Consider the following 14929-nt stretch of genomic DNA (forward strand, 5'->3'; position numbering starts at 1 on the left):
TGATACCTCTAATACTAGAATTCTTTCATTACTGCAAGTAGATAAACAACTTTTTCCATGTGGAAAACGTTGTCGAATCATAGGTGGAACTAAAGAAACATTAATAAAGTGCAGGACCTCTAAAAATAAATTTACGACGAGTTTAGTGAGTATTGAGAAACTATTTGCAGTGAAGCATGAATACGTGATAAAGTGAAAGGGAAATGGTTCCAAAGTGTGAATGTCGTTAACGAAAACATTATTTCGTCAATAAAAGCATCTCTATTTCGTATTTTAACCACAGGACTATAGTTCATTTTTGAATAATTTTATAATTTATTCGCAAGAAGTGGAATTTCTAGATTTTTTACAGATTCTTGTAATGTTTTCTCATTTTCTTATAAAATTAAAATTCTGAATAAACGACGAAAATATTTGGTTCTTCAAATGTTAAATTTGTTAATTAAGTATACATCATTTTGTAAAAACTGACTTTTTTGAGATTTTTCTTTCAAAAATTCATGTTCAAAATTGTTCACACTTGCGGAAATTTCATGTTTTTGCATAAAAAAAATTTCTCCTGAAATTCTGAACATGAACACATTTGTCACACTTTCGAAAAAAATGATTTTCTTATTACCAAATTGAATGTTCCTAAATTATCCATAAATTCTTCTCAAAAATATATTTTCCCAGATGAATCAAACCCAGAGTAAATTCTGGGTTTGATCTATCAGGGTTTGAATAATTTCTCACAGTTAAAAAAAATAAACAAATTTAGAAATGATTTCAAAGTACGAACAACTACAATGAAAAATTATTTCGTCAAAGTGGTTATCACTATTTTATATTCAACTACATGATGATAATTCTTTGTACACGAACCGCTCTGTCAACTGCACATAACAGAGGTTCCTTCCTTTTCGCATCTAGAAATGTATATTTTTTAATCCCTACAGAATCAACGAAGATAACTACTGTATTAATATACTCAGACTGCTAAATTAATTAAAAATCTGTTGGTAAACATCACCGTACTTTATATCTTCTAGAGCACAGTTTGTCAATCCTTTACAACGACTATCATAAATACCTAGAATAACGATATCAATATCACCTAAACAATTAATAAAAGGCCTAAGCCTTAAGACATCGTCAGTGAACACACGTGGGTCGATTCACAGCGAAGAATACATTGAGCTCCGTCAATGACGCAAGAATAAGAAAGACTCCGTAAGTAACGAGACAAGTGATCCCAACCTTGCGATCTAATCTGAATTTGTTGATGAAGAACGCGAGGTAGAGAACCATCAGAGTCGAAAATAGTGAAACAGAACTATAAACTAGACCCTCGGAATTGATCTGCACGTAACTAGTCCCCGGTATTTTTGGGTAAAATGCTGCTTTTATGAACCATGGCAAGCCGAGACACAGCAGCACGTCGAAGACATTCGATCCGATTGAATTACTGATGCCCATTGTACCGTGACCTGAAAGTTGTATTTTAAATGAGTGTTGGGTTTAGGGGATTTCCTGAATTATGCAACTGTTATCGATTGTCGATAGTCTCGTCGTCGGAGATATCCTAGGAGTCTCACCTTGATTAGTAACGATAACGCTGGAAACTGCCTCGGGTACGCTCATTCCGGCAGCTAGGAATGTCAAACCCATGACAGAGTCAGGAATTTTGAATGTATCGCCTGCAGAAAAGGGCGAATTATGGTGATTAAATTTTGATTTGAAAATGTAAAGGATTTGGTTGACGCGTATGAAACAATCCAAACATCGGCAGAATGATGAATTTTAAATAAAGTTAAATTTTGAGGCAGTCAATCATTAAGAGTACTCATCAATTTTTAATTATAGAGTTAATCATCAACTAGTGAACGGGCGCTTCTATATCACGGGCTTTTTTTAATGCGTATGAAATAATCCAGATATAGATAAAATCATAAATTTTAGATAAAGTTAAATTTTGAAGAAATCAATTATTAATAGTACTCATCAATTTTAAATAATTAAATGAATCATCAACTAGCGAACGGGCGCTTCTATGTAACGGGCTTTTTTTGATGCGTATGAATCAATCCAGACATCGGCAGAATCATGAATTTTATATAAAGTTAAATTTTGAAGAAGTCAATTATTAATAGTACTCATCAATTTTCAATGATTAAATTAATCATCACCTACTGAACGAGCGCTTCTATGTAACGGGCTTTTTTTAATGTGTATGAATCAATGAAGACATCGACAGAATTATAAATTTTAGATAAAGTTAAATTTTGAAGAAGTCAATTATTAATAGTACTCATCAATTTTAAATTTTTAAATTAACTATCAACTAGCAAACGGGCTCTTCGTGCCAGTCGCTAGATTAATTTATGCTATTCTATTTTATTTTATTCTCTTTCCATTCCCGGCTTCAATTTTATCCATTCTTATTCTTATTATATATATTTTTATCCTTAATTCACAAGTTACAACATTGAATGAAGAGGAATTATGTTAAAAATCAATCAAAAGTGTTTTTTTTTGCGATCAAAACAAACACGCTAAACAAAAGTCATTTGAGATCGCATTCGGGTAATAGAAAAATCTCTCCATGTATTTCTGAAAATTTGTTTAAATCTATTTTCCCCTCTTATGGTAAAAGGACATCGATACGCCTCATTCCTATGTTCGGATTCCAATTATTATTATGAAAAGGAAATGACAAAAAAATCAGAAAGGGATGATCGTGCTAGAAAAAATTTGTTTTTCTTCTTTTATGTCGGCGAGAACTGCGAATCACTTTTTTTCTTCACATATCAGAGGGATATGAATATTTCAGTGAGAAGAAATTCAAAAAATGCGAAAAAGTGGGCGGAAAGAACTAAACAAATTTAATTTTCGTCTCCGGAAAATTTTCAAATCGATTTTTTTTCGAATAAAGAAAGAATACCCATAAAAAACTAGTAAATGCATATGTTCTATTGTTTTTTTTTTTCATACGTGACGTTATTCGTGTTACATAATTACCAATAATCGTAATATCCCAAGCGACAATATACGACATGCTGGCAATCCAGACGATGCACATAAAGAAGGTGACTGGATACCAAGATTTCAGCGATTTCCTTCTGCTATCTGGTATTGTACACAGAAGCACCAGATTAATCGGCCAAGTTAGCAGCCACCAGAATTTTTCGCATTTCGACTCTGGCCATGACGTCATATTTACTATTTCCAGCGACTCATCCTCATCAAATTCACAACTATCCGTGATTTTAGGATCGGAAATATCTGGAAAAATTGCATTCACGGAAATGTTAGCGGCCGATTTGTTGGGTTTTCGATAAGAATGAGAGATAACGCGAGTTACGTTTAGGTAGCAGGGGCCGATCATCGAGGTTCTTGTACTCGTTGCGTTTCGAGACCATCGAGCCCATGCACCGACTAATACCTCTGTTGAAGTACATCGCTGGAAGAATCATTATAAATTAATGTGACGGATATCATCGACTTGTAGACTTCGAGGATTTTAAAATACAATATGAAACTCTGAAATCAGTGATGCTGTCCCAGAACTTTTTTACCTACCCATAATATACAAAATATAGACAATAACGAGAATTAATGCTTCGTACCACTCGATACGACCGTCGCGGAGAGTTACTATCAGTAATAAGACGGTTATTGCGTAGGACAGTGAGTCACGAGTTATTGGCCACCAATCAAGATCTAGAATCTGAAAAAAAGAAATAACAATCGAGTTCATTGTATCGCGTATAACAGAATTCGACAATGTCTATACCAATTGTATAATACTAGAATGGACAAGCGCGCTGATCTAGACTGAGAGAAAAATTTCCCAATATCTAGCCCATATTTAATTGAGACAACAATGCTAGAAAAAAAATGAAATTTCATGGACAGTTGATTACTAATTTTCAGGACAGTGAGACTGAATACGATTTAAGGGAACAAAATAGTGAAATTTCAGGTTTCACTGAAAATTCAGTAAAATTCCAGATTTTTAAGCGGCACGAAGACGAGAATTCCTTAATTTATTTAAATTTCCAATTTAATATAAATATTCAGTAGTAATACCGCAAGAGCTTCAAAATTATTAGGCATTTCCCGATGCCTTCGTTGCAAACAAATGAGGGTGTCACATTTTGCAGGTTAAAAAATCCCGAGCGCTTGGGCGAGCGATTTTTCGGCAAAACTTGGCACGATGGTTTGTTTGCAGGGAAGCGTGAGGGAAATACCCGATTAATTTTGAATCTCGAGGGGTATTTGTCGGATTATTTTTCCCAGTCGGATTTTGGCCAAGCAAAGTGCAGTGGACAACATCAGGAGGTGAATTGGAGAAGATTTGAAAAAATTATGTTAATAGAATAACCCGATTTCCATAGACTGTCAAATATAAGATGCTATCTGAAATGAGCCGAAAAAATAAGGAGCTACTGCGAAATATTCAAAAGCTAGAAGGAAATATCCGAAATAAAACTGTCGGGTAGCGTAAATGCTGCGCTCTGATTGGTCGAAATCCCATTGGGGAAAAATAATCAATACCAAATTACATAGAATTTCCGATAAAATTTGATATTTCATAGGAAAAAGCCAACAGATGGTGATTTTTCTACATAGCATGTTGTGATTTGTTTCGGAAAAATTCTCCGATATGTATTTATCAAATTTGTTCCTGTGGATTTTTGAATAAAAACCATAGAAATAGAGTAGAAATAATTTGCAAAGTTATATCCACAGAATTTCTTTAGCCCCTCACGTACGGGGCCCTTCTGTTACCAAGTGCAACGCGGACTCAATCTTGGTGAGATTCGATGACGTCTGATGGATGAAAAATGGTAAAACTATATCAAATTGAAGCTACACTATACAGCTTTCGAATGGCGTCGAAATTCGAATTGGTCTGATTGCATTATGTGCAATAGTTTCGAAAATATTTTATTTCGAAAACAGTCATGTGGTTTCGCACGTGTCCATACGACGTACAAACGCCGTTTCTAAGGTGTTAGCGAAAATCTCAAGAAGATAAGTCATATAAAAATAAAAAAGGAAAAAAATAAGAAATAAAAAATGAAATAAAATGCAAAAATAAAAATCTATCGACTTTTTTCGATCCATTTCGTCCTTTCAAAACGATTCTACACCATCTTTTTCTACTTAATTTTTCTATACGTGAGAAAACCTACTGTACTGTTGGAAATCCCCGAGAAGAACCATTCATTTCCATGTAATTTCAAACATAAATTTGAAATCAATAGAAGATATGCCCATTTAAAATGTAGAGATACAATTGCCATTGGACAGCTAGGGAAATTTTCCATTCCATAAGCTGCATTCCCACAATATCCAAAGAACAAATTTTTCTTGAATATTCGAGAAAAAGTAGCTTTTACGGGATTTCAAATTTTATCCCAAATTTTTTAAAATAATATTTAATGTTTGCGGGGGAGATATCAACCTCTTTTGCAAAGAGTCCACAGCATGCAGGCACAGCCAGGATATTGAATACTGCTGATCCAACAATAGTGCCAATGCCTAAGTCCCCTTCTGTTATGAATGTCCCAACGACATTGATAAATAACTCGGGGCTGGATGTTGCTGCTGCCATGAACGTAGCGCCCGCCACGTCCCTTGGCATTCCAAATTCTGTAATTAATTATCATTAATATCAGGTCTGTTAGGACGCTGGGCGTTATCACAAACATAACTGCGGGGGGCATGATTTCGTAAAATCATTGGTTCAAGGTAGAGGGAACAATATTATTCGACATGATTTCTTGAAATCATTGGTTGAAAGTAGAGGGAACAATATTAGATACACGGAGAGAAATAGTCAATAAAAATTACGTATCTTTTCCGTAATTCCGGAGCGAAATGTGGTTGTAGGAAATTTTACGGAACTGTCACGTAATTTTTGCCCAAAATCACGGAATTTTTTCAGAGCGTTTTTTCTTCAAGAATTTTTATCTGAATCTCCTGTGAAAAATTACAATACCGTCACTTAAATTTTCTGAGTGCATTCCGTAATCTGTGAGCGAACTGTGAGTTCCATAATTTTTACTGAATATTTCTCTCCGTATGCAAAGAGAGAACAGATTTGGGGCTTTCAACAAACAGTTACTGAAACCCCCGCTCCGCGGGAGGGAAATTTGACTTTGCGCCTACGGCGAGGCGAAAAACGCGGTTCTAACCGCGGGAGGGAAAATACCCACGTGCTTACCAATTCCGCACTTGGGCATGACTCCTTTATCTTACCTCCCTGGGATAAAAATCTACACGGAGAGAAATTTTTTAGAAAAATTCTAGTCCTAGCACGGAAAAAGAGGCGCAAAGTGACGGGCAGGAAAAAATTCCAGTGCCAGCACTAGAAATTTTATTGGGGAAAACGTGAATTTTCCCCTGTATTTCTGTGAGGATTTTCCGGGACTGGATTGTAGCCAATCACCGCGCAGTATTCGAGGTCACGATACTCTTTTGTTATCAAATTTTTTCGGAAATTGCACACTAGCTCCTGGACATTGCATCTGATAATTGCATAGTAGCTCTTCATTTATTTCTAACCAATTGGATGTTTTGCTGGAAGAAGCCGCCGAATACTGCGCTCCGCTTGGCCAAAATTCAGTCCCGGTAAATTCTCCGCCGAATACCCCTCCACCTTCAAAATTAATCGCAATATTTCCCGCAAGGTTCCTTGCAAACAAACAGAAGTGTCAAGTTTTGCAGAAAAATCCCTCGTTCTGTGCACTCGGGATTTTTAGCCTGCAAAACTTGACACTTTCCGATAATATTCCGAAATATTCCGATAATTTTGAAGGTCTCGGGGTTTTACCAGAAATACTAAGAAATTTTACCTTAACAGAAGTAAGTACAATTTTTCACAGCCGATGGATTGTGATTTTTTCCAGTACTCGTACTAGAATTTTTCTAGAAAATTTCTCTTCGTGTATTATTGAAGGATAATGCATGTTAGAACCGTGTATGAAAATTCATGCATTTTGAAAGATAAAAAATATGAACGAGTCATAAAGAAGATTAAAAACTGTTACATTGTGACATCACATCGAAAGAGTCATACATGAATCAGTTTTACATCATAATGCATATTTTACAATTGACTGCTCACTACTTGGAGACTTTTAATCATCAAATTTTGCAAAAAATGTTGAAAATTATTTTCATTTGTTTTATTTTTGATTTTCATTGATTGTTTATGTTTATTGTTTATTATTGTTCGAAAAAATATACTTTTCCAATAATTGAACGAATTTTCTGCAAGAAGAGAATCTTCTAATTTTTTCCAGATTTTCAAAATAGTTTGTAACGGTCGAAATTGGAGATGAGATTTCGGAGATTTAGAGTTTATATCTAAATGATGAGTCAAATAAGGTTAAACGATAAATGGATTTTAACGAAAAGCTATTGACCATATTATTTGGATTTCCTTAAGGATTTCTTACAGCTGATAGATCCGGGAATTTTCAACCATCAATTTTTTCTATTAATAATGTATCTTGGGAAAACTGCTTTTTTACATTTCTTTTCCAAAAATTCATGTTTAAAATCGTTCAATCTCTTAGAAATTCCACCTTTTTGCATGAAATGGATTTATAAATGAAAAAATCCTGAATATGAACAAATTTATAATGATTTCGAACAGTATTTGTTGAACCGAAAATTTATTGCTTACAAATTAATTATGAAATCTATCCAAAAAGTCTTCATTGTTTTTTAAATTTTTACCATGTGCTCTGATTTTTTAAAAACACGGATTAGTCCTACACCTTTCGAGGTTTAAAAAATGAAATCAACTGGGCTTTAAACTGACTCTCTAATATTCAACTAGAAACAGCGAAAATGATATCAACGATAAAAAAAAGAAAAAAAGTTTCCGCAAAACCCGAAATACAATACTGACTGTCGCAGATGCGTTGTATCGAGGGTACGAAGAAGTCATCGCAGACGATAGCAACAAGAAGGAACAAGTACAACGCCAAGATGATATGAATGAGTATGTAACCAGAGCGTCTCTCATCAGCAGTAAATCCGTCAGACGGGAATTCTTGTATCGAAGGCTGGGTACAATTGTGACTCCCATTCAGCTCAGGTTCTCCAATCTGCATCAATTTTCTCACTCCTGGAAAAGAAAATCCCCAAGATGAAGGAAAAAGAACCTAACGAGATGAATGAAATACCATCGCAAATTACGTCTCCCGTTTCGAGAGATTGGAGATGTAATTCGATTGCCTTCACGTGACACTCGGGCAAAAGAGGGAGATATATATGATGAATATGATGGGTATCGATTCAAGTATTTCAGACGTCGTGACGCGCGCGATATCCGTCTTTTTCCATTGAGTTGCGATATCATTTATCAGGAAGAAATCTTGCACCATCATGAGTATATTAATGAATGGGCGGTTTGATTTGTCTGTATATTTTTTATTATCCACTTTTATTTAATTTATTCCTGTACGTTGGCTTGCATGTGTCATCTTTGGTTTCATACAAGGGTGAATAGGGTAAGAGGGACAATTTTTACATTTATTTTTCATCGTTCATAATTTGTTAATTGAATTCGAAGTAGGCTTGTTATAAAGAGTACTTTTCATGAGAAAAAAATTATCCCATTTCAGCAACAATTCAACATGTCACTAACTTTGAAAGAAAATGGCGAGTTCACTGTACCCCATTTGCCTCTGATTAGAATTGATTCACGAATTTCAAACTTCATCTACAACTTCAGAGACAATACATACACGGAGAGAAATTTTTTCGAAAAATTCTAGTGCTAGCGCGACAAGAGGTGCAAAGTGACGGCCAGGAAAAAATTCCAATGCCGGCACTAGAAATTTTATTGGGGAAAACGTGAATTTTTCCCCGTATTTCTGTGAAAAATTCACAGAAATCCCCAGAAAATTTACCAGAAATACCAAGAAATTTTACCCTAACAGCACTAGAATTCTTCACAGCCGGTGAATTGTAATTTTTTCCAGTACTCGTACTAGAATTTTTCTAGAAAATTTCTCTCCGTATAATGCAGCGAGAATGACGCGTTTGAATAAAAAATTAGTATATTTCGATACGAGTGTGTAAAATTGTTTTTCCCACGGGTATCAAATCCTATTTTTCATCACAATATGTGAAAAGTGGAATTTAAAATTTCACTTTACACACAAGTGATCCAAAAGATCTTTATTTTAAGGTTTTCCATTAATTTCTACGAAATAGTATATTTTGATACGATTGCGGGAAAGTGTTTTTGGGCTCGTGGGAAGTTTATAACACGAGCCGAAGGCGAGTGATATAATCCCACGGGTCTAAAAACCCTTTTCCCGCGAGTATCGAACCCTATTTTTCATCACAATGTGTGGGAAGTGGGGTTTTGCGTACGCGGAGCGTGCGTAAAATGTCACTTTATACACAGCGTGATGAAAATGTTTTATTTACGCGAACTAAATAAGTCATTCATTTCAAATAAATCCTCTATAGGAATAGAATAAACGATTTATTTAACCCAAATGAGAGATTGTTGCATCCTAATTATTTCATCCTCCTCGCTGTTTAAACAATGCAAGTGCATCCTTAGAAAAAGATGATTTCTGCACTGTTAGAGAATTAATCTTGAAATTTCAGGTAAGAAATTCTGAAATTTCCGACAACCAATAATTTACTTAAAATGATTTAATTTCCGAATGATTGTACATAATTTCAATTCGTTAGTTCATATTACCGTGAAAACTATTAAAACTTGAGAATTCAGGCAGCTATTGAAAATTTAAGTGGTATTCAAGCGGTCACTGAAATATTAATCGTTTTATTGAATTTTCAAGATGAATATGAAATTTTATTGATGTTTTGATCTCAAATTAAATTCCGATTCACAATATTGAAAATTCCTACGCAATTGTTATTTGAATTTCAACGAATTTCTAACAGTGCATGTTTTTGTATTAAATAGACTCACTTATTCGATTGGAAGCGTGATCAGTCTCCGGCTCGTTGGTGAATAAACCCGCTAAACTAATGCATAAAAAGTACATTGTAGGAATGGCAATAACCAGGAGAATTCTGTATCCAATCATGTGTCTGTGTCTTCGTGCCATATTTAATCGGAATTCAGTCTTCAGAGGTCTCCGAATATTATTTGTAAAAATCTCTTGAATGTTTTTTTTTTCTTCTTGAAATGAGAAAAGTGAACTAGACGATGTCACACCACGCACTGATACAAGAAGAAATGCCCGCTGACCAGTAATACTTTTAAATATTGCCTCATTATCTCTAGAGATAAGATATCTGATTCTTCACACCTGATGTCGTCAGATGAAAAGGAAATTTTCCTTGTTGTGTCCAACATCATCATGCACATGTTGAAGAGGGTCTGCGGCAATCAGTGGCGCCAATCCGTATCTTATTTGTGAATCCCCAAGCTTTTTCTCAAAATTCAGGGGATAGTGGGCTAAAAATTTTTGGTTTGATTTTGTGTTCCAAGTTGGGAGAATTGTTAGCAAGTACTATTTGTTCTGAAATGTGACATTGAGTATTTGATTTTTGGAAGTCTCAAAATTAAAAAATCAGATATTCCATTCAATAATGTAATGAGTTGATGACAAATCTATGAAAATGGTAAATTTCAGTTGTTAGTCAGTGAAGATTACTAGGGAGAATTATTAAAATCACTAAATTTAACAAAATTCGCCAAATTTTTTCTTCAAATTCAGGGGATAGTCGACGACTAGAAATTTTCGTATATAATACCACAAGAGCTTCAAAATTGTCAGGTATTTCCTGATAGATTCGTTGCAAACAAACGAAGGAGTCAAATTTTTCAGGTTAAAAAATTACGAGTGCGAAGCACGAGTAATTTTCCTGAAAACTTGACGCGTTTGTTTGTATGGAGGGAAACTTGAAGGAAATACCTGATTCATTTTCAAGCTCGAGCGCTATTCGGAAGAGAATTTTTCCATCCAAATTTCGGCCAAGAGAATTGCATTACGAGACAAAATCCATCTGTCAGTTCCAACGAGGGGCTCACTCGACCAGGAAATCTTTAGTTTTTCATATATATATCAACATGAAAAATTACCAGTGGCTAATGATTTTGAGGAGAATGATAGTGAATTCGACTTGAGGAAAAAAAATCATAAAATTTCAAATTGCACTGAAAATTAAGCGCAGCTAAATTCCACATTTTTTAACATTAGAAAGGCGAGAATTCCTCAACTCACTTAAATTGTAAATCAAAACATCAATGTTCAGTACCAAATAGCGCCAAAGTTTCAATGCATTTCCATGGAATAATTGAACAGTGGAATTCACAGTTTCCATTGATTTTTTCAATGACGCAATTCCTGGGAATTTCAGTGAAAAAGTAGTGCACCGGCAATTTTAGAGAACAATTTTTAATAGCCACACTAGTCATTAATGTTTCGGTGCACCGATAGAATGATTCATTTATTGTCAATGAGGTTCGTTAATAATAACTGGTAGACCATTCAAAAAAATAAAATAAAGTAAATGGCTGTTAATGAATGGTAGAGTTGAATATGACCAACTGATTGTTTTTTAATAGTTAATGAATTGCCCACTTGAAAGATAAAAAAAGATGGTAAATGTTAAGAACGAGGGTCCCACCACCGATCTTTCTGAAAACTTAACCATCGGATCGGTGGTGGGGCCCTCGTTCTTAACATTTACCAAAAAAACAATTTAAAAAAGTCCAGTCAAACAAGGCTTCTCAAATGTGCATTTGTTAATAGTTAACAACTGCACATTTTGCGAGACCAAATCGACCCCCAGCCTTCAATCAAATTCATATTTTAATCATAATTAATCCCCTCTACTAGTGTAGGTGTCATGATTTTCCAACTTATTGTGAAAATTGAACATTACATTCAATTAAATTTTTCATGCGATCGTCGTTTCAATTTTCACGATTTTGAATCATTTTCATTTTCACATTGCGTCGTAAATTGAAATTTCATTAAATATTCCACAAATTAACTGTATTACCAGTAACAGTGTAAATGGGAATTCCATAAAAATTACGTCGTTAAAAATGTCAAGATTATTGACGTGAAGTTTCGAGAGTAATCTCCTCAGTATCTTCATGAAATTTAAATTTTTCAACAGTGTATCGAATGCAACACGAATTGGAATCAAGTGCAGTAGGTGTACCTGAAATCCTCGGAAAATGGAGCAGTGCCAACGCACTTTCCGAGCGCAATGCACCAGTATTTCGGTACGTGTGACCTTGAGTAATAAAGAATGAAGGGGTTGAAGTCTTCTTGAATGAAATAAACAATTCAGGGGGTTCTGTTATTTTCTGATTAGCGGGGATAAAGGGAGGATTTGGTGAATCGCAAGGAGAAGATGTAATGTATGTTAAGGCGAGGATATAATTGAGCCGGTCAACGCCCCACCATCAATTACGTTGGGTTGCTATCACGGGTTTAACACCCGATCACCCAGACTGTTATTTCGTCCGACGAGAGCTTTTTCATTTTCATTATTCTCAGTGTCGACGCCACGTAAACTCGTGTTCTCAGCATCAACTCTGCATTACATCAATTACTCGATGTTTCATGTAACATAGAACGAAGCGGTTTATCTCGCATTGTTATAGTTTTCAGTGTTATTTGTTTCTTTCTTATAAATAACGATTGGATTATTGTGAAAGAGAGACTTTCATCGATTATAATCAATAATCTCGGCATTTCACCCTGGAAATGGGATTTTACCTCTCCAGACCGGTGGAAAATTTCGAAGGTATGTGGTATTAGGTGATTCAGTTCTCTATGTGCTGTTCTCTCCACTTATTTGTCATTGGTTCTACACATCTGATTTGTTATCTCCGGGGAGTATCTTAATCTCAGTTAATGTTTGGCGATTAAACTGCGATTGTAAACAGTGGATTTGTGAGTCAGGGGTGAAGGCGTAATCGAACGGATTATCAAATTAATTGTCAACATTAATTGATGATTTGTGGAGCGGGTGATCGTTAGGCTCTGTCAGAGAAAATTTGTAATGTCAGGGGGATTTGGAGTCTAATGGAAATTTTTAGGTGAGTGATATTCTATCCTGTTTTGGGGGAACGAGATTATGAAATTCGGAGTTTTGATGACAATTCAAGTGCATTTGGTGAGCTTCAAGTAGAGATATGACGGACATTTCACAACTTACCCCAATTTACTCTTTCTCATTGAATGGTTCAATTCAAATTGACAGTGTTTACTGATCTTCTCGTCTAATGGCGATTTTTTGACGATAAGATTTTCTGAAATTTCAATGGAAATTCCATTTTTTTTAATTTCTGAAGCGTAAACCGAAAATTTCCACCGAAAATTTTCAATAGTGAGGGATCCTCAATAATATATTCGTTAGTACAAAGAATGAAAAATATTCACTGCAATTTTTTAACGATGAAGAAATATTCCTCGGGGTATTATTGAAATTTCCTCGGTTTTATTCATTTTCACTGGATGATTCAACTGAAATTCACAGTGGTCACTGGTGCTCTCATCAAATCGTGATTTTCTGACGATCAAATTTTCTAAAATTTTAGTAAAAATGTCATTTGTTGACAATTTTAATAGTCAGTTTTCAATAATTTATTCCTGGGTCCGAACAATGTAATTCAAAGAGTCATACAGTAATATGATATGGAAAATGTTCATCGCAATTTTTTAACGATGAAGAAAAATTTCTCGAATGATTATTGAAATTCCTTCATTTCGGCTCATTTCCACTGAATAATTTAATTGAAATTCCCCGTGTTTACTGATCTTCTCATCTAATTGTGATTTTCTAATTGCGATTTTTTGATGATGACATTTTCTGAAATTTCAATGGACATGTCACTTATTAACAATTTTTCTGATGTGTACTGGAAATGTCAACCACAAGTTTCTCAAGACCATGATTCACACACAATACAATTATAAAAAATCACACGAATGTGGTAAGAAAAATGTTGACTAGAATTTTTCAATAACGAAGTAGAACTGCTCGCGCATCAATTAAATGAAATTCACAATTTTCACTGATTTTTCCATTAAATTGTGATCTCTAATTGTCGAAATTTCCCGAAATCTCAGACGAAAATTCCACTTTTAAAAAATCTCCTCAATATGTACCCGAAATATATCAACAATTCGTGATTCTCAAACCGTCCATCGTCCCCCCGACCCGCATAATTCAAAAAACCCTATGAATCCGAGACGAAAAATGTCGCCAGAAATTTTTCAACGACGAAGAGGAATTCCTCGGACCACAATCGAGATTTCCTCACTTCTATCTATTTTCACTCAATAATATAACTAAAATCCACAATTATCACTGATTTTCTCATAAAATTGTGATTTCTAATTGTCGAAATTTCCCGAAATCCCTGCGAAAATTGCACTTTTAAAAAATCTCCTCAACATGTACCCGAAATATATCAACAATTCGTGATTCCCAAACCGTCCATCGTCCCCCCGACCGCATAATTTAAAAAACCCTATGAATCCGTTACGAAAAATGTCGCCAGCAATTTTTCAACGACGAAGAAGAATTGCTCGGACCACAATCGAGATTTCCTCACTTCTATCTATTTTCACTCAATAATATAACTATAATCCACAACTATCACTGATTTTCTCATAAAACTGTGATTTCTAATTGTCGAAATTTCCCGAAATCCCTGCGAAAATCCCGCTTTTAAAAAATCTCCTCGATATGTACCCGAAATATTTCAACAGTTCGTAATTCCCAAACCGTCCATCGTCCCCCCGACCGCATAATTTAAAAAACCCTATGAATCCGTTACGAAAAATGTCGCCAGCAATTTTTCAACGACGAAGAAGAATTCCTCGGACCACAATCGAGATTTCCTCACTTCTATCTATTTTCACTCAATAATATAACTAAAATCCACAATTATCACTGATTTTCTCAT

The 14929-nt window shown here is 34.8% G+C and overlaps 1 protein-coding gene across 1 annotated transcript; it reads right to left on the bottom strand.

Annotated features, from left to right (window-relative positions):
* Nucleotides 1-804: 804 nt before the first annotated feature.
* On the bottom strand, nt 805-10201 carry LOC107040511 (sodium/potassium/calcium exchanger 4). The gene is made up of 8 exons (XM_015260631.1): nt 9959-10201; nt 7910-8128; nt 5453-5640; nt 3562-3709; nt 3344-3442; nt 3001-3264; nt 1578-1679; nt 805-1469 (listed from the first exon to the last, which is right to left on the bottom strand). Exons 1-8 carry the CDS (start codon nt 10095-10097, stop codon nt 1135-1137), a joined length of 1494 nt encoding a protein of 497 aa, XP_015116117.1. The 5' UTR covers nt 10098-10201; the 3' UTR covers nt 805-1134.
* Between the last annotated feature and the right edge of the window lie 4728 nt (nt 10202-14929).

Source organism: Diachasma alloeum, unplaced genomic scaffold, assembly GCF_001412515.2.
Source record: "Diachasma alloeum isolate Michigan unplaced genomic scaffold, Dall2.0 Dall_scaffold_00336, whole genome shotgun sequence".
Lineage (NCBI taxonomy): Eukaryota > Metazoa > Arthropoda > Insecta > Hymenoptera > Braconidae > Diachasma > Diachasma alloeum.